The sequence below is a fragment of the Simochromis diagramma genome, unplaced genomic scaffold (genome assembly GCF_900408965.1).
Source record: "Simochromis diagramma unplaced genomic scaffold, fSimDia1.1 OVJJ01000361.1, whole genome shotgun sequence".
NCBI classification, from domain to species: Eukaryota; Metazoa; Chordata; class Actinopteri; order Cichliformes; family Cichlidae; genus Simochromis; species Simochromis diagramma.
This window is the reverse complement of record NW_024386860.1, coordinates 18,170,458-18,190,655: the sequence shown is the minus strand read 5'-3', so window position 1 is coordinate 18,190,655 and position 20,198 is coordinate 18,170,458. Positions and strand designations below refer to the sequence as shown.

The 20,198-nt window shown below is 46.4% G+C and overlaps 1 protein-coding gene across 1 annotated transcript; it reads left to right on the top strand.

Annotated features, from left to right (window-relative positions):
• On the top strand, window positions 1–19,439 carry cmtm6 (CKLF-like MARVEL transmembrane domain containing 6). Its single transcript, XM_040031247.1, has 5 exons — window positions 1–110; window positions 1,844–1,964; window positions 10,325–10,501; window positions 15,777–15,875; window positions 17,027–19,439. The coding sequence occupies exons 2-5, from the start codon at window positions 1,851–1,853 to the stop codon at window positions 17,186–17,188; spliced, it is 552 nt and encodes a 183-aa protein (XP_039887181.1). The 5' UTR covers window positions 1–110; window positions 1,844–1,850; the 3' UTR covers window positions 17,189–19,439.
• Window positions 19,440–20,198: the final 759 nt, after the last annotated feature.

The following is a 20,198-nucleotide window of genomic DNA, read 5'->3' as shown; positions in this document are numbered from 1 at the left end:
GGCAGAATGCGGAAGTTTGAGTAATATTAGAGAGGAAGACGGCTTCGAGTTGAGTCTGAACTTTACAGCTGGAAACTTTATCTTCGTCTTCAGCGGCAGAAAACTGAACGGTGAGTTTCTGAACATTCGCGTTTTTATCGACTTCAAACTTTATCCTCACTTCCTGTTTTAGTGGTTACGTTACGCAGATTTCAGGCCACCATCAAAAGTCAATACGAAGCCCACTGCGCGTCCGTTTTACGAGGAAGTGCGACGTACGCCAGACTTCTTTCAGAATTAGGTCAATTTTATTTTCCAGGGTCGTTTCTGGAGAAAAGCGCTGAATTAAAATCATCGCAGAATCTTCAGATATTTAGTGACCGAGCCGCTCTTCATTTCGGCAGCAGCCTCTTCGTCCTTATCGTGTATTTGATCGCGGGCCGTGTAGGCTTAAAAAGTTGGTTTATCACCGAATAATCTGCAGAGTAGGGGCGTGCCGTGTGTTCAGTTTGTCGGGACACTCGTTGACTGGACCTGTAGCTGTCTGTAATCACAAACTCGCTCATTATCAGCATTTCTCATTACAGTTCAGTGCTGTGGTTCAAACATGGCCGACTGGCTAATGGCTTCATAAACTGCTCTTATCACACCTGAGCTGTGCTCACCTGCCCCGATCACTTTCGCTTTCACTACTGTGAAAATGAGAAATTGATCTGAAATGTCCCCGCAGCTCCACGGAGAACCTCCACGGAGAACCTCCACGGAGGCTGAAGTGCAGAAATACATTCAGCGACCTTTCAGCGCTTTTCACTTCATTTGTACTGCGTGACGTCATGTCGACCTTGTTGCTGTTTATGAAGACAAACGAGCCTGACGCCATATTTAGATCTGAGCTTTTTTCTTTCACTGTTTGTTTTTAAGGTGGACTTCGTGTTCCGGCTGCTCTGAAACAGGGATTTCCCATCGTTGGACATGAATACATCGCATCTGTCCTTAAATCCAGATCACTGCTTTAGTTTTCTGCTCAGCAGCTTTAACTTCACGTTCATTCAGCGTTTTAAAAGCCTGTAATCCCACCTGCTGTGTAGGTGCAGCTGGGTATTATTATCACTATTATTTGTTGTTGGTGGGATTTTAAAGGTGGTCACGTGGTTCCTGTGGAAGTGGGCGAGCATTTGAGATATTATAAAATGACTTCGTCTCCCGTTGAATGTGACGTAAACCAGGATTCAGTGACGTGTGCTTTGACCCCTGACCCCCTGAACAGGCGGACTGTGTGTTGATGTGGTTTCCGGTTCTCCTCCTTTGTGAACTTTGAGGCTGCTGCAGAGATGAAGTCTGATGGTGGGAGGAGCTTTAATAACGCTGCTGTCCTGAGAGCTGGCAGATCCGAGGCCTGCAAATCCGAAGCGAGGTTAACGGGTTAGCGAGCTTAAAGCCACGGTTTTCAGTCCTCTTTTCACCATCACCATGGTAACTGATGCTGAGCACGCCTGACTTGAAGTGTGTTTAAAAGTGCCACATCTGGATTCTTTAGCAGTTTTTGTGCTGAAGGAATTTCTGTATGAAACCTGCTGAGCTGGAACTTACCGACTCCGCTGAATGAAGCAGGTTGGGGCAGCAGCATATGTTGCCATGGTGATGCATCTTTGCGGTTATCCTTTCAGGTTTACCTGACGGTCCAGGTAAGCCTGAAGTTTCCTCTAAGCCGCAGGTCCCGCCTCGTGCTGCCGGCCTCTGGTGTGAGATTCGAGTGACATTTATGGCTCTGAAATATTAGCACTGCAGCTTTTTGTCCCTTTTAGAGCAGAAACCATGAGTGTGTGGTGTTCGTGATCTGACGCATCTCTGTTCTCTCTCTCAGCTCCATCATGGCTGAACCAGTTTATACTCCCACCACGACCCCAAACCCCGGAAACAGCTTCTGCCTGATCCCTTCGGCCCACCTGGACAGAAACCGCTTTATCCTAAAAGTCGTTGAAGTGGTGAGTTCAAAGATGCTCAGACTCATGTGACTCTTCATTAGCCAATGAGATGCTTTCGTTTAGCATTCACTCACACCTGCAAACACACAAACTGTGTGAAACCGTCAGGGTTTCCTCATCGTCTCAGCTCATTGGCTGAGACTGAAACGGCCAAAACTTAAACATGTGTTTGCAGGTGTGTCGTAAAAGTCTGAGTCTGCTGAAACTAAGCTTCATTTCTTTCACTCCTTGTTTGGATTACACTGAGCTGCTCTGTGAGCTGACACTGCCATCATCAGTGTCCTCTGTGTGCTGCACGTCTGCAGACCTTCAATTAAAACTGTTCAAGTAAAATATTCAGTTAAAAAAAATCACCACCTTCCTCAGATTTAAAGTTAAATAATTAAAAGGATTATTTAAACATTAATGTTGGTAAATGATTAAATCGTCCTTCAGAGTAAGTTTCAGATGTTTGTTGCTCGCTCTCAGGCTCTGGCCCGACCTGCACGCGCTCTTTAAACTTCCTTTAACAGCGAGGATCGCGCCCCTGCAGGAAGACGGGCCGACGCCGGGCCCTTCCTGTGCAGAGGTGCCCAGTTTCCTGTCCGGTGTGGCGAACAGTAGCTCAGTCTGAAAGCTGTGACAGAAGAGCAGGTTTCTGATGCTTCAGAGAGGAAAGATTCATTATTTAGGTGCTGAAACTGTGTTTGACATGTTGCTGAAACTTTGCCTCAGATGTCTTAAAAGACTCTTTGTCTCTGCTCCCTCACCTCTGACTCTCTGCTGTGGGTCTGATGTTTCTGTAACCGTCCACTGTGCAGGAAAACAATGCAGCGGCTGCTGCGCTGTGACTTCCATGAATTATGCACATGTGCAGTGATCCTCAGTCAGAGTCAAACACTCAGGTTCTCCTGCAGCTCAGTGTTGGTGAAACAGAGTCCAGCTCTTTACATGTCAGAGCTACAGAAGGAGTAGCAGTGAAGAAACACACATGCAAACACACGGGGCCTGAGGCGCGCCCGCGGGGCCTGAGGCGCGCCCGCGGGGCCTGAGGCGCTGCCCGCGTGTCTGCAGATCATAACAGTACAGCCCAGAGAAAAGTGACCACTGACCATCTGCAGGCTGGACCGTATAAAACAACCTGAAGCGACGAGTGATGTCTTGGTGGCCAAGCCCAGCTGTGTAGCTGACAGGATCTGTTCTAGTTTCAGCTCATTTCAGGGTCGTTACTGTGGAAACCCCCCAAAAACCGAAAGCGACCGGCTGCAGAGTCGATCCTCTGCGAGTCTCTGCAGGCTTACGACCATCAGCTGACTGACAGGAAACACTGAGTGTGAGAAATGGTGACAGGAATCCAGAACTGGTTCTAAATTACACAGTCTGCACTCATCACCGGTCTGTAACGATGATGATGATTTGTTTGCTGCTTTTAAAAAAGACTTGTAACTCTGTGAGCATTTGTACAGCTGAGCTGGATCCATGCAGGTGAGGTGATGCTGTAATGTCCTGGCAGGCAAACATGCTAAAATAGGCGAGGAGTGATGAAGGTAACCAACAATAATATCATCGCTGTGGACAAATCCTCCTGGACCGAGACCAAAACAACTCTGCGCACCTGAGCACTGCTTTCAGGATTAAACCAGGTGCACTTGTGCTTTCACCGCAGTTTGTTTAGGATGTGCAGCACGCTCCTCACACGGCCTCCCTTCAGGCTGCTCAGCACAGGAAATGCCTCCGCAGTTTGTGGCGCGTTGACAGTCCACTGCCAGTAATCAGACAGGAAGCTGCTCCACTCTCCTGCAGATCTGTTTAAAACGGGGTTTGCAGCTGGAACCAGATGTTTAACGGAGGCCTGAACAGAGCTGATGTGTCTTATTTTGACCTCAGCGAAGCGCTGACCTGCTCGTGTTTAATAACTCCAAAGGAAGGATCTGTCATCAGCGTAGTCTTGTTTCACGAGGGATCCCCTCGCTCTTATTCTGAAAGTTCAGTTGCTGCTAACTAACTCGCCCAAGCACATCCTGTCCCGTGTTCCCCCCTCTGATCCAGTTCATGTTGTGGTGGTTTTTGACATCTCTTCAGTCACACGTATTCCAGCAGCCGGTGGTGGACGGCAGCACCCCCACAGTCCTGGGAGACGAGCAGACTAACAGACAACAACAAGAGTTGCTGATTATTTGCTCGTCTATTTGGTACGAAGTACTTCAGAAACCAAACATTTGCAGAGCAGAGTTACGCGTGCGCCTGTGTACATGCATGTAATGATGTACACAGCGGTGATATTACCACAACAACACTGGGGGACATGAAGCTGGATCTGCAAACCCCGGTGGTGCCGCCTCTTTAACAGTTGGGCTGCGCGCTCTTTACAGACGAAGAGTCGTCTGAGCTAGAGCAGGGCGATGTGACCGAAATATTTATCACGATGTACATTTGGAAATTTGCAATAACGATATAACTGACGATATAATTGATGCGAGACAAAATACTTTACAACTCCACAACTTTATTAGTGCAAAAAACCCCATCAATGTATTTTCACTGAAACAAGCAGCTGGTTTTTATCTGCATTAAAGTTATATAAAAATGTAACAGTGCAAATTCCTCGCTGACAGTTTAACCAAAAGGCGTTTCCAGTGGAAACTGGCCGACACATCCTCAGCATAACCATGTATAACATCCACAACACTTAAAAAGAGGTTATACACACACAATACGGTAACATTATGTTGAAGCACAGCACGTATCACTCCGCGAGGCTCCGCCTACGACAGCCGTAATGCTCCGACAATCCATCAAACGGTGCGGCTTCGTAGCTCAGCAAAGTCGCACTGAAACATTTGACAGATTTTCGAGCGCCGTGCACATAAAATCGTTTCGAGGTCAGTAAACACAACCAGAGTTCATACATAAGGCACACGGGATTATAAGGGGCTCTGTCGACTTAAAGAGAAATCAAAGGATTGATTTTAAGTGCGCCGTATTTTCCAAACAACACGGTAATAACGACGGCCCTGCTAGCATGCGCTACCAAAAATAGTGCTTTGTTGTGTATCTGACGGACGAAAGCTAAACCAGTTCCACACCAGTGAAGCTGCAGCATTTTTACAAACCAGTTGTGGTTCATCCGTTTCATTCAACGATCTGCTTTCACTCTTCTCGTTCTGCGTCGCCGCCATGTGCGTATGTAAACAAAGGCACTGCGCATGCGCGTTTTACCCATATTTCATTTTCTTATCGTTGCCCGACATCATACCGGTGTTACCGTGGATGGTATGATATGGCCCAGCACTAGTCTCAGCCGACAGCAACACAAAACCTGCTGCTGAAGTCGGACGCTCTTAGATAAACCGTGTTACCGCCACGCACCGAACGACTGCGCGGAAGCACTCCCGGCGTGAAACGTGCTGACATCTGTGAGTGTCACACCATGGTTCCAAAAACAAGAAGCGAAATCTGCGTCAGCTGCTTTTAAGCTGACTTTTTAAAAGTGTCGCTGCATCAGTGAATCAAGCAGATATTCAAACACAGCAAAACAAATGCACACTCATGTTTCTGTCCATTTTCTCCCATCAGCAGGGGGCGGAGACTATTCCATCTGGCGTCGTATTCACACAGGTGGTAAACACATTCATGTGTGTGACTTGAATCCTTTTGTGTCCTGACCTGTGTGCACCGGAGTCAGGATGCTCTCAGAGCTGCATGGCAACCACTGGTTGCTAGGGAGAAATGTATATCTGTTGCTTTTGTGCAGCGATATGGCAAAAGTTACCGACAGTTTCACTGAGAGCAGTTAGCGAATGTTTGGAGACACGTCTGCGATCTGTTCAGGACCACTCACTCTGGTGCAGCGCTCTCTCTGCATCTGACCTCTGACCTCCAGCAGCCAGTCGAGGAACGTGCCGTGGTGTCTGCAGGCCGCTGCATGTACCACACGTGTGCAGGTGCAATGATGACCAAACGAGTCTGTGACTTCCTGGTTACAGGAGACGGGGATGAGGTCGCTTTGGTGCTTTTAATGTGGAGGCTCTGTCTTAGCTGAAGTGTGACTCCACACTCACATCCAGTCTGTGGCTCCGGGCTCCGGGCTCGGCGGCTTCTACATCACAAACTTCGTCTCTTTCATGAGCAGAATTTAACAGCAAAACAGGAAGTGGAGGTTCGTTTGTTGGGGACTGTTTTCAGGACAGATGAATGCACATTAGCAGCCGGACGGTGAGGAGCGGGATGGATTGGTTAGCCGTGCTCCGTGGTGCGAGGGAACCAGTCGCTGTGTTTGTGTGTGACCTCTCTGTGACTGGATCTTCCTCATCCAGCAGCTCTTCAGGAAGCTGCAGAACGGGAAGTGAAAGTATTGCGGAGCGGTCAGTATAGCTGTCGTTAGCAGATCTCAGAGCTGCTGTTGCAACAGCTCAGTGAGGTGTTCGGTGGGAGGACGACGCCTGCATCCGGCCCCGGGAGTCTGGAGGGAGCTGGTGCGGGTGGGTGCTGGGCAGAAAGAGGATGTGCGGTCAGATCTTTGTGAAACCTTCCTGCAAAATAAACTGAAAGCCACAGACTGAAGGAGGCCCGGGTTAATGTTTTTCCATGTGGGCTCCACCAGAGCAGCTTTGCATGAGTCACAGCTCAAAATAATCCATGTTTATGTCCATACTCAGCCTCTGTCCATCTAAACTTCTGCTTGGCTGCCCCTCATAACTGCAGGTTTGAAAACCAGTATGTAGCATTGCGTTACACTTAACCCCAGTCACCACATGCATGTGCCGTCTGCCTCCAGCCTGTTCATCCACAGAGGTGTAGTTACAACAGCTGAGCGTTTGGGTGGATGTAGACCACTGCAGGCGGAGGACGCTGTGTTTCTGTTCCCCTCAGCTGTGAGAGATTCGAACGATCTCTGACATTAATCCGTTTTTGGCATAAATCCTATAAATCGTTTAGATCCTCGTCATGTTGCTGCTTATTGTCTTTGTTTTAATCATGTTAGAAAAATACAAAAACCTCTGAAAGTTGAGAATCGCCAACAAACACACACGTGCGCCTCCTGGTCGTCTGAAGGTTAAAGCAGCGCGTTTGCTGTTGTCCAGCTCCAATCCCTGCCTCTCCAGGTGCTTTCACAATAAAAGCTTTCCACTGTCTCAGTGCTAAATAAGTTTATTGTGAAGCAGACAGGAAGTCCCGGTGAGTTTTTAACAGCAGCTTCACTGTAGACTCGTGCGGGATTCCCACTGTGACTTCCTGTGGTGAGTTTAACCCCAGTCAGCTGATTCGCGCCGGGTCACGTCTCACCTGTCCGTGCTGAACAGGAAGTCTCTCGGGGTGATCTCAGGGTGTGCACGCTGGCCTGTGTAGGTTTCTAAAACCCAGCGTTTCATGAGTGACGCGTTTGTAACGTTCAGTGTTTTCATTACTGCAACACCATCAGACGTCTGCTTTTACAGCAAGATGAAAGGACAAGAAGAGCTGCTGTTTTTCACACGAGCGACCGCAGAGGCGCAGCCGGGTGTCGATGCAGTTACTGCAGCTGTTTAAAGCGTTGATGAAAGAGGAGCATAAAGAACAAAACACGTCTGAGACACTGAGAGGAGCTGGACTCTTTGTAGTGAAGCTTAGTGGAGCGTAAAGCTCTGATTGAAACGAGCAAAGGCACTGAACGCTGCTTCACCTTTGAACCCGTTAAAGCGTAACAGGAGGGACCATCAAGGTGACCTGAGCAGTTTGTCATGTTTCAGGATCTTTGTGGGACAAAAGGACTCTGTGTGCATCACATTCAGTGAGTGCAGCTTCACCGCAGGCCTCGAATCAGAGCAAACTTCGACTTTCTGTTCCAGGTGACCTCAATTTCATGCGAGTTTCCAACCCTAAGACCTCAGATTTGTTTTTGAGGTTGTACATCGACGGTGAGACGAAGCTATCAGCGTGGAGTTCCACATTACCGCCCCACGGCGAGAGCGTTTTCGCCCGCCCTGTTCTGCAGAGTCGCCTCTTTGTGTTCCCTAAAGTAAACCAGCTTGGACACGTGGAGGAGATCCAGCGCCGGTGACGGACACACGGTCTTCTACTGACATAAACACAGCAGAGGTGCACGAGAAGGTTTTTGATTTCCACGCTGCACCCACTCGCTGCCTTTCTGATTTGACTTGGAGATTAATGTTAACAGCACGGTGGCGGCAGCCTGACTGATGACAGCGATGCTGGAATTCAATCTTTGCATATTTATGTTCGTATAGTGAGGGAAGTGAGAGCAGATCACTCAGCACGTGCAGGATGTTGGTGACGGGCACAAACACAGTGGCAGTATTTACAGAAACACTCAAAAGTCACTCAGATTCTCTCACGTTTCACGTTTTCTGCTCCTAGAACCAAGAAATATGCGTCCCTAAAAATGTTCTGGTGGTACAGAACATGTAATCAGATTACTGAAGGAGAATGAGTCATGTCTGTGTTGCTGACTGAAGGATAAAAGTATCGGCGCCGCTCTCGGCCCGCTGACGTCAGGCGGTCTGCTGCTAGCTCTGTGGTTCTGGGTTCGTCTGTCTGAAGAAAAGCACAAAGCCTTTTTACAAGCTGAGGCTCACTTTAACATGGAATATTCCTCCAGTTAAACTCGCCGCTGTAACGGAGACAGAGGCTGGCGTTCGGTTTAACCACGAGGACAAACACGCGACGGCGAGAGGAAAGTATCCCTGCACACGTGCACAGACACTGGTTTGTTCCTCCTGGTTCCTGATGATCCCGACTCATCAGGATCCTGGTGCTTATCTGTCGGCGTGACGATCTCCTGGGTCTGGACGAGCGACGACTCTACTCTCAGCTCTGTCTTTATGCTCATTTTGCAGCTTTACTCGTGATTTTATTCTTTTACGAACTACCTCATGACCACGGGTGAGCGTTGGAACGTAGACGTGCTCTCAGTCATCTCATGTCCCACCTTCCAACCACCGTGAGCTCTGTGAGGGCTCTGCAGAGAGCCTCAGGCCTGAAGCTGCCGTCTCGTCCCAGCTGCTCCACACTCGCCTACGAACCTGGAGGTCGTGGTGTGAAGAAGCCGACGGGACGGCGTCACCTGCAGAAAGGAGGTGTGCAGCTCTGACACGCTCCTCGAACGTTTCAGACGGAGGAAATCTGGCAGGCTTGGACTTTCTCGAGAGTGCATTCGACACATCGTGTACTTCCATCTGGACCAATCAGAGCACACTAGTGTCATTTCTTAAGGTTTCTGTCCTGATAAGTAGTCAGAGAGTTGGTGTGGTCCTGACTTCCTCCTTCAGCGGTTACAGGAAGCTCCTCCTGCACTGCGCTGCTCTCTGAGTCATTTAAAAGTCTGTTTACATTCACAACACGAGTATTTCTTTATAAAAACAAAGTCGAGTGTTTGGAGCCTGGAAGAGCTCAACCACAAATTCCTCCATGTTTGTAGTCCAAACATCCCCCCCCTCCCCAGGCTCGTACTGCCTGCTCTTTCAGGTCCCCAAACTCGGGGGGTCTGAGGGGTGAAGTGCTCCTATCGACTCCTGCTGGGTGACGGTCTCGTGGTCTCGCCGCTGTGGTGGTTCAGATGTGCTCGTCCCTGCGATGGCTGCTGGTGTGGAGCAATCGCTGTTGTTGCCGCCCACACAGAGCTGAGCGGTCGGAGCGGTTCGACCACAACTTCTAATGAAATGCAGCAGAGCCGGCGCCTTTGTGTCGTCACGCCGGCCTGAAACTGCCAGCAGCCGCTCAGACTGGAGACGTCACATTTCATCAAATAAGCTGCCGTCGTCTCAGACAAGAGGACGAATACACGGGGCAGCAGCTGACAGAGGCTGGAGGTCTGTTTCCTACAGGAAGAGGAAGTGGTGACTGTCGGGTCAGTTTCTCCCCGTGTGTCGTAGTTGCAGCGTTCGATGCCGGGAGCAGACGTGCAGAATAAAACTGACGAATCAAAGGAGCGTTTTTGGCGCCTGGTGAATAAGTGAGCTGCTGAAGAAGCTTTCAGCGGGAAAAGTGAAACAAAATAACATTTTATGCAATTATTTCTTCATAATCATCGAAATGTCTGACAAAATATGAGAATAATCATTATTGTTATCATGTCAAACTGCAGCCCACTGTGGTCCTGAGTGGGCCAGGCCACTGAAACGACACGTTTTATTGTAAGACTCAGGTTTAACTTGGTGAACCTGCAGGTCCATCTCTGCACAGCGCCGTCCTGAGTAAATGGGCGGCCGTGGTTTCACAGGCCGTGACAGATTTACAGTAGTGTTCACAGGTCGGGCTCTGCTTTAGGAGAACATCTCGCTTTAACACGCCGACCGTTTGATGTATGAAGCCAACAGGAGTGGTCCCAGGAGCCACCCTGACTTGTATTTCTATTCTGTGCTGACTTCCTGTTTCTCCCTCAGGTGCTGTCCTTCATTGCCTTCATCCTGGAGGAGACGGTGGACAGCTGCTTCACCTGCTCTCCTCTCTACTTCTTTGAGTTCGTCAGCTGCACGGCCTTCCTCTTCACCCTGCTGCTGCTCGTCCTCCTTTCTACTAAGCTGCATGAAAAGATTCACATCGAGGCCTGGCCCACTGTGGTAAGAACCTGGAGATCGTGTTTCGCGTGAGAAAGGTCACTGAGCTTCTGAATCTGAACAGAGTTCATGTCTGGCTTTATTTAGAGTCACTTCCTCTTTCAGAGCACAGTCTTTGTTCAAGCCCACTCCAAACTACAATAACGACCCGACCGGCAGTCATTAGAGGAGCAGGTCGCTACATACATGTTCAAAGTAACCCGAGTCGGCCCAGCACTCGTTCATGAGCTGTCCAGAGAGTGCTGAGCTGGCATTGACCCGGCCACACATGATGCTCGTGGTCCGTGTTATTCATAATCCAGTCCTTTGACTTCAGTTTACACATTTAATTTTGCATCGTTTTGAGTTTCTGGACAGATGAGGAACTTTTTACTATTTTTAAACCTTGACTATAAAAACTGTCTTTGCATTGGTTCGCTGAGCTGCAGCATCAGAGCGCGGACAGCGCAGCGTGCTTTCTGTCTGCGATGTCAGAGTAACTCTGAGGGAGTCGGGTACTCGTGTGAGTACTCGAGTAAAATCAGTCTGAGGAGGATGCGTGGCGGTGCCGTTTGTCCCGGCTCTCCTCCTGCGAGCTTCGCTGTCGTCTCGTACCAAAATGAAAACAGACGGTTTATTTTAGTCTCTCCCTGATGACACTTCCAGCTCGCAGTCTTTCATCTTACAGCGTGGGTGCAGTGAAACTCGAAAACAAGAAGCGGACGATTTTCTTTTTGCAAATTCAGACTCAGCAGGGTGGAAAATGTTTGCATGTGGAGCTGCGAGTTCGACAGCTGTTCTCAAAGCTAATGAGGGTTCCAGCTTCAATCGAGCCCTCGCCCTCTGCCTCTCTGATTGGCTGAGCACAAACCAGGCCGCCCCCACCTTATTTGTTTTTCATAGAGATGAGATTTAAAGTTGGCCAGTCAAACGAAACCTCCCTGTTAAATCATTCACGTGGAAATGAGCCACCTAAATAAAGATGCTCATAAATAACTTCAGATTAAAGTAATTAAAGCGTTCCTTTATTTTCACGTCCACATGGAAAAAAGCCGTTTAAAGGCCGACCTTTGAGAAATGGCGGCGCAGCTTCATTGTTTTGGTGTCAGCCTTAACTCTGCTGCCAGAGACGCTGCTTCCTCTGCTTTTCAGGGGAAAAGTTTCAAAGTCGTGCAGGTGAGCGTGGACAGGAAGCCGGAAGCTGAAGGCCGAGCCTTTCCGCTGCACTGATTTTCAGCGGCGCTCTCTTTCCACCGGAGGCCTCAGCTCCACCTTGGTGTGTGGAAACAGGAAGAGGACACCGACCACAGCGCGGTGCTCTCATAACACCAGTGTCTGCTCAGACGGCTGACGAGCCACAGAGTTCTTCTTCATCGTAGCCATTAAAGAGAAACCTCAACATGACGAGTCTGCCCGCAAAGAAACACCAGACAGGAACAGCAGCTGAACTTTCACAATAAGAGCACGTTGTCACAGGGAAGCTTGATGAGAGGCATTTGAAGCCCACGCTTCCACAGTCAGTGATCAGAGGTGACTTCCCATCTGTTTTATTCCTGCTGCTTATGAGGGGCAGCCAATCAGGAAGAACTGTAATGGCGGTCCGAGTGTGTCTGTTTTCTCTGTGTGGTCTTTGTCGTTTAAATGAAGCTGAACAAAAGAACAGAGGAGCTGAAAAAAACGTCGATATGAGAGAAGCGCAGAGGCTGAACTTGAGATCGGACTCTGGCGCAGCCGCCATGATGTCACCCAAAGGTTTCAGGCTTCACATCTTGATGCAAGCATTTTAGCCACCGCCTCGCCATCAGCGTCGGCTTCCTATTTAGCACTCAGGCCTAAAGGGCTGATGGCGTCGCCCTGCTGTCAGGCAGCGACTGTGACGACGTGAGAACGAGGTAATGTAAGATTGTCACGGTCGCTCCACAGACACATCTACTGTGTGTTTGATGAGTTTGAATCTCAGTGATCGGGAACGTTTGTGAACATCACCTTTCACTCCAGTACCACAGCGAGTGCCCGCCAGCTGTGGTGCGTTTAAATACGAGTACGAGCGGTCGAGCCTCGTTAGCCTCAGAATGATGGACTTATTCGTTCCCGCTAAACGATGAATTAAAACGAGATACGGCCCCAAACTCAAAGCGTGCACCGCACCGTGTCTGCAGACACGCCTCACACCCGCAACAAGTCACACAAAGTCTGAAGTCTGAACTTGGTTTTATCGCAGCTACGACTTTAAAGACGTCCCAGAGTGAAACTGTGAGGCTGGAAACAATCAAAGAGAATAGATGAAGATTCTTGGACTGTAAAAAACACACACACACACACACACACACACACACACACACTCTTTTTGTGGCTGAAAACCAGTAAAAGCAGCTGTCATATAACTGTGTGATGCTGCCACCTACAGTCTGCAGACTGAACTGCACTTGTAGCCTCCAGTCGGAGTCCAGAGTGTTAGAACTCTATGTTGTTATTTTTGTGCCACTATTCTGAGCGCACGTAAACAAAGTTTGCAGGTGCAAGTGTTGCATTTTGAGGAGAAATTTATTTTGAGTGAAGAAAAGCTGAATTTGAGTGAACAAACTTCATTGCTGCGTGCAAAAAATGTATTTCAGTGTTTGCTATCATCCACACACACAACAGCAGCCCCTCTTGCTCTGTTTTTGTATTTGCGCTCGCTCGCAATGTGTTGCTCACGCTCTCAACATTTCTGCCCGTGCGCGCTCAACTCTTTCTCTACACCGTTGTATTTGTGCCACAAAACCAGCCAATCACAGACTTGGATGCAAAAATATCTGATTGACTGCTCTGGTCTCCAATCAGCTCGAAATGACGAAATGCAATATCCCAGAATGCATTTGGTCCAAAACTCAAACGAGGCAGTGGCGGAGGAACACAGAGTGGCAGAGTTTGAAATGTTACTCTGTCTGGGTCACAAAATAAACTTTTAAGATATTTTCATGCCAGAATGTTTCTGTGTAAACTTCAAGTGTGTGTGTGTGTGTGTGTGTGTGTGTGTGTGTGTGTGTGTGTGTGTGTGTGTGTGTGTGTGTGTGTGTGTGGATGATAGCAAACACTGAAATACATTTTTTGCACGCAGCAATGAAGTTTGTTCACTCAAATTCAGCTTTTCTTCGCTCAAAATAAATTTCTCCTCAAAATGCAACACTTGCACCTGCAAACTTTGTTTACGTGCGCTCAGAATAGTGGCACAAAAATAACGCCGTAGAACTCAGATGGATCAAAGCAGCAAAACATTTTAACACACGTTTATTTCGAGACTTGTTGGATTGTAGCTCTGAATATGAACTTGGACTTTCATAAACCAACGTGTGGATGTTCAGCAGGATTGTCTCCATGAAAATCTGTCACATGTGAAGTATTACAAACAGAGCTTTGTTATTAAGTATAGTGAGGCCGTGAACGGTGAGTCGAGGGTTCAGCATGCTGAAAAAATCCAGACTCAAGGCTCAAAATGAAGCGTGTGGCTGTTTTACGTCACGCTGCAGCGCCTCCAGTTTGAGAAAAGTCCACTTTTATTGTTTTGTTGATCCGGTCTAGTGATGCGCGAATCATGAACGAATCGTTCAATACTCGAGAATCACTTTACTGACTCATGAATCATGATTCACAAGCCCAACTGACTCACTGACTCATCCCTGTTGCTGTTAGCAGCAATGTATCTAGCTTATAATTAAAATTGTGGGGAAAAACACAACATCCAGTATCGTAACAAAAAAAATTTCTGCTCTGAACTGGAAGAAAAAACCCTGAGTAGAAGCTCACATCAAGAAAATAGCTCCTCGGTTCACAGTAGCATCGCTCTGCTAACATGCTAACAGCACATTTGAGCTACTCACCCCCTCTCTCCTGTGCTGAATCATAAGCGAATCACTCAGGACTAGGGATGGGTACCGGTATCCGGTGCCATCATGGTACCGGTTCTGACATAAACGGTAGTAACCTTTTTTTTTTTTTTTTTTTTTTTTTTTCCCTGAGCTGTGATACACTTTAGATTCTAGCCAATCATTTTACGTTTCCGAGGATAGTAGGCGGGTCCAGGTACGTACGTTCTTTTAGAGCAGAGCTACAGATTAAAAATGCCCAAGGCGAAGCGGTCAAAGTCTGGCTGTACTTCACAGCAAAAGATGCAAACTCAGCAGCAACAAGTGCTTTAAGCTGATACTGTGATACTGTCAAAGGAGGTAACACCTCGAATCTGATGAAACACCTGGCGACGCATAGCGTTTTTTTTAAAGCCGAGAAATGCGCCGTATTTGATAGCTTGCTGCGAGACCTCACACCGAGCACATCTACTGCGGGTGTGGTGCCTGTTATTGGACCCGGAGTTTGCAACATCCCCCAAAAACCCGAAGAGGAGAGTCCTGGCCCCTGGCCCTGCCAGTGTAGCAGAAATGATGAGGATGATGATGCAGCAGCAGCCGTTCTTCTCTGTGTGAGTAGCTTAATGTTGTTCGTGTGTAATTTACGTTGAGTAGGCTAACCACGTTATTACATTAATGCAGGTAAGGTGAACTAGCAAACATCATCATAGCTACATGCGGCTGTCTTCTTGTTTGATGGCAGATGCTCCCTTCACCCTGGCCAAAAAGGGTAAAATGACCAAAGAAAAAGTGGAAAACAGCTGAACATGAGAGGTTTTTGGTCCAATTTTGTGTTCTCCATTCTTTAAGCACCGGCACCGTTTCAAAAGTACTGGTTTGGTACTGGTATCGGATAAAACCTAAACTATACCCATCCCTACTCAGGACTCGCTCACCCCCTCCCTCCTGGCTCACAGCTTCTTCTTCTTGGTTGGCAACCAATGTTGAGGCGCATTAGTGCCCCCTGGCTCACAGCTCAGTGGACATTTAGATGAGAAAATATATATTTAACACATTTAAGGAAAATACTAATAAAATAAAAAATTAAATTAAAATAAATGAATGTTTATTAAGCAATTTTGATAGGAAATCTCTTAATTTTAGAAATGTTTTTGCTCTTTTTTTGCTCTATAAAATAGTTTTCTTTTAGAATCACTCATTTTAGCAGTGGGATTTACATGAAAAGAGAAACAAATTAAGTTTGAGTGAAAGTGTACATTTTTTGCACTCTCTGGTCGACTGACTCAGTGAATCAAATGACTCAAAAAACCCGATTCACTTTGGTGAGTGACTCATTAAAACTCGATTCAGTAAAAAGAATCAAATTTACCATCACTAATCCGGTCAGATTGAGGACGGCGACTCGGAGACTGTCGGAGGCGCTCGTCTCACCTTCTTCTTCTTCTCTTTTACAGGACTTGATTTACACCGGGGTCATCGCTGTGCTGCTCTTCATCTCCTCCTGCGTCTTCGCTGCAGACCGCGGCTCTTTGGTTCAGGCGACCGTTGCTGTGGTGAGAAAACGTCCTCGGACTCACACTACCCTCCTTTCCTACCTCCTGAATCTTCCTTTTCCTTTCCTTCTATATCTCCTCCTTTCCTTTCCTTCCTGGCTGACAGTGTGTGTTATAGGGCTGCCACAAACGATTATCTTGATAGTCGACTAATCAGATCATCATCCATTGGACGTAAAACGTACAGCTTATTGCACCAGCAGCATCTGCTCTTATATAACTATCATTAGCTTACAGCTTTAAGTGTGTAAGGTCTGTGCTAACTAAAAATAAAGACAAGATGATAGTTTATTAAATTTTAATGAAATTTGCAGATTGTTTCGGTGAAGTTTAATAAACTCCTTGCTATCTAAAATATAACAGGACACCGGAGTAAATTCTCCGAGCATCTCACACTTCTGATAATCAGCTGTCTGCTTGATGTTTATTCAGCTGTGTAAAAACTATAACTTTAATCTCAGCCAAACGATTTACTCAGGAACAAATAAAATACTGAAAAAAGCCAAACAATAACATTTTGAAGTTATTTAAGTGACTTATGTTTAACCTGAGTAGCGAAAGACGGCGGTGGGTTTGAAAACGATTTGCCAGGAGTCCGGTGTTCTCACGGCTCTAGTGAGCCTTGCCCCCGGCTAGCTATCGAGCTAGTGGGTAACAGACGTCTCCGAAAACGTTGGAGCGCTTTTGAAAATATGCGGTGTCCTGATAAACTGAGCAGATATTTGAGGTTTACACAGCTACATTCTCACCTGAAAATATGTTAAACGTTTATTTTGTGACCCAGAAAGAATAATAAGAGTAATATTAAAACTAACTAGCTGCCGCCATTGTTGGAAACTGAGCTGGGCTGCGCTATGAATTCTGGGACACAGCTTCTTCTTCTTCTTCTTCGGGGTTTAACGGCAGCTGGCATCCTTGTACATGCAGTGCTGCCATCTTCTGTTTCAGTCCGTTATTACACTCTTAAATCCTGCTACTCATTCCTGCGTCTTTTGTGATCTTACAAAGCTTCAAACGAGGCGTCGACTATCAAAATCAGTCGTCGACGTTTTTGACGGTCGATGTAATCGTGACTAGTCGACCAATCGTGGCAGCCCTAGTGTGTTATCAGGTCACCTACAGCAGCACTCTTCTTCTTCTCTGTCGTCCAGGTCTTTGGGTTCTTGGCGACTGTGGCGTTTTCCATCGACTTCGGCCTGATGGTGAAGAGCAAGGGGCTTCCCTTCCTAAACAAAGACAAGAAGCAGGAGCACACTAACGGCATCCCGACGCCGGCAGAAGAGGAAAGACTCAAAACCAACGACACAGTTTAAGCGTCTTTCTGCTCATACGCGTGAGGTCGCTCATTACTTTTCCCAATATTCCTCTAACATGATGGTGAAGGGGTGGAGCTTCCAATGCTGACCTCACGTCCATTTTTTTCTTTTTAAATCCAGTTTGTAGTTCTTTTCCCAGCGCTGAGGGCGCTCTGTTCAGAAATCATCACCCTGTCACTGTGCAGAGCGCCGAAAACGAGAGACACTAAAACCATCAAACCACTAAATCTTCTGCTGTAGTTTAGATTGTAGGATTTATTTTTACGCAGTTTGTGATAAACGCTTTGCTTTATCGTCCTGTTGTCATAGAAATAATCAGATGGACGAGAAGGAATCACAGAAGTGTTTTCGAAGGCGTCGGCACCTCCGATTGGTCCGAGTCTCTCCAGCAGAATCCTGATATTAAAATATATTCTCCTTACTTTTAATTTGAATGAAATGTTGCACACTTTTACCTCCTCAGACCAAGGAAAATATTCCTGATTGTTGAAGTACCGTCTGTGTCCCTGAACGCCTCACGGTGCTCAGGTCGAGACTGAGAGCGTGCTAAAGTCGATTATTCATCAGCCTTACTTGTGTTGAAATGACTCGGAGTGTCCAGCAGGGGGAGACGTCTGCTCGTCAACCATCCAGGGGCTGTTTCATAAACGCTCGTTTAGTTGATGCAGACGAGTTAAAGTTCATTTCATGTTTTTTTATCCGGACACTGTGGAAATACGGTCCTTTGCCAAACGTGCCTTAGTCCTCCTTAAATTCTCCCTGTGGACCAGTCAGGTTTATCCATAGCCTGTACCTAAAAGATGGACCTAGCTGCTGTGACATCACCTGTTGGTTGGTGATGCACGCTTTTTTTTTTTTTTTGAACGCTTTCACATGAAACGAGCGACAGACTTTGTTTTCCTACCAGAGTCGTCGCCCCCTGCTGGACATTACAGAGCATTAGCTTTCAGGTCTTTTAATGTTTTGTGTCACTCTTGACATCATTTTAAAAGTGAAATTGTGCCTTTTTTTTTAAACATACTTTTTTACTTCCTGTCTGTGTTTGATATCTTTGATGCCGTGTGGACAAATATGAATATCGGGGGTAATTTAGCAAAATCAGCTCAGAGCTTTTAATGATCTCTTTTAATGCTTTTATTAACTGTTATCACTAATTATGGCCTTGATGTTGGGCTCAAGCTCATCAGCTGAAATCATAGTGACTCTTGGTGATTCTAATCGCTGACGTGTGAATGTGTTAAAATGTAACAATGAAAGGGTGAATATCAAAGTGTTTGAGGTTTTCTTCCGTCTTTGCTCTCTGCTGTTGGCGGCTGAAGCTGACGTAGCTGCAGGTGTGTGAGGGCGTCGTGGAGGGGAAGCCTCCGCAGCATCGTTAAAAAGAGTAACATTAGAGAACTTGAAAAGGATACTGCGTGCCTACAAATGATTTAAAATTGAAATGTAAGAGGAATGGAGCTCTTTGAGTGAGCAGGGATTCTCCTTTTCTTCCTGTTGAAAGCAAGTTTTTCCTCCCGTCTGTCACTCGCTGATGGGTTTTCTCTCCAGTACCGTCGGGCACCTCTGTCGTTGTAAATGTGTTCGTGGTTCAGTAATCCGTCCCCCCACACACACCCACTCAAACTTCACTAAAGTCACATCAAACTCTAAATTTTATACCCAGAAAATGAAGCGGACTGCAGTTTAAAGGCAAACGCCATCTGTTTTTATTTTTGTTTGTTTTTACTACAAATGTAATATTTTTAAATGTTTAATTATAAAAAGTGTGTTTTTTTCTTTATTTCTGAGGTCTCATATTTTTTCTTTTTTTGTTTTGTTTTTTTAAATTGTGTCCATTTCTCCAAAGTCTCAGGAAATAAAGTCACATTAACCATGAAAATGAAATCAGTGAGAAGTTTGAAATTCAGAAACATTTGAGAGCACATGAAGCAGCAGACTAATAAAGGACGGGTTTTTATACAAACTTTTCTACATTTGTAAAAATGAAAAACACTCTGTGATGGCGAGGACATTTGTTAGTAATCACAGTACACTGGACACTTCCGTGTGTGTCGAACAATCCAGAAATCTGAAATCATTTCTATTTGGGACCAAGTAAAGTTGATCTTCGAGACAGAGCCCGTTTGTTTTGTACATAAGTTTCTCTGATGTTTGTCAGCCTGTGTGTGAACGTACAGTTAGGATTTCACTGTCTGTAATAAATTGCTGCAGTTTCTTTCTGTCACGTGATAAAGAGATTTTCAATAAATACACGTGTTCGGTTTCTGTTTTCACCCACATGCATGAAAAACGTTTTGGACTGAAGGTGAGTTCTAGAAAAATCTGACCTCATGTTAAAACAGAAATGGTGTCAAAGCACCCACAGCTTCAGGAGGGTCTCTGAGGAACTCTTCATTAAAATTACATCAAACTTATGTCCTAATAAATATATTCCTCGCAATGAGGGAGGAGCTTCAGAGAGGGCGTGGCCATCTGTGAGCCTGTGACTTCAGTTGGTGGAAGACTGAAGCACAGAGCAGTGTGACGGTTTTTATCACCACTGGAGCGGATTATTCTCAGTCTTCATTAGTTTTACTGAACGCTTGCTAATATTAACGATTTGTGTCGGAATCAGGAGACTTTGTTTCCATTATACATCAAAGTGCAACATGCATAGTAAAACTACATTAATGAAAGAAAAAAGTACTGTGGCTGTGTGGTCATGTGTGTATATGCAGATGACAATGACATCAATAAAGTCTGACATCATCATAAGTAGAGAAATTTACATTACACATGCTTCCCTTAGGCAGTATCATCAGAAGACATAACGTCTTGATGCATCTCAATCATCCAGGTAAGTAAATCTCCAAAAGTTGATTCTGTTCATCTGGTCGTAGCGTTTTGTGGGAGAAACGTTTCGTCACTCATCAGGTGACGTCTTCAGTCTCAGCTGACTGCAGGTCTCAATCTTATAAACACTTCATTTGCATAATGACTGAAACCAGCCCACTGAAGGAACAATGGG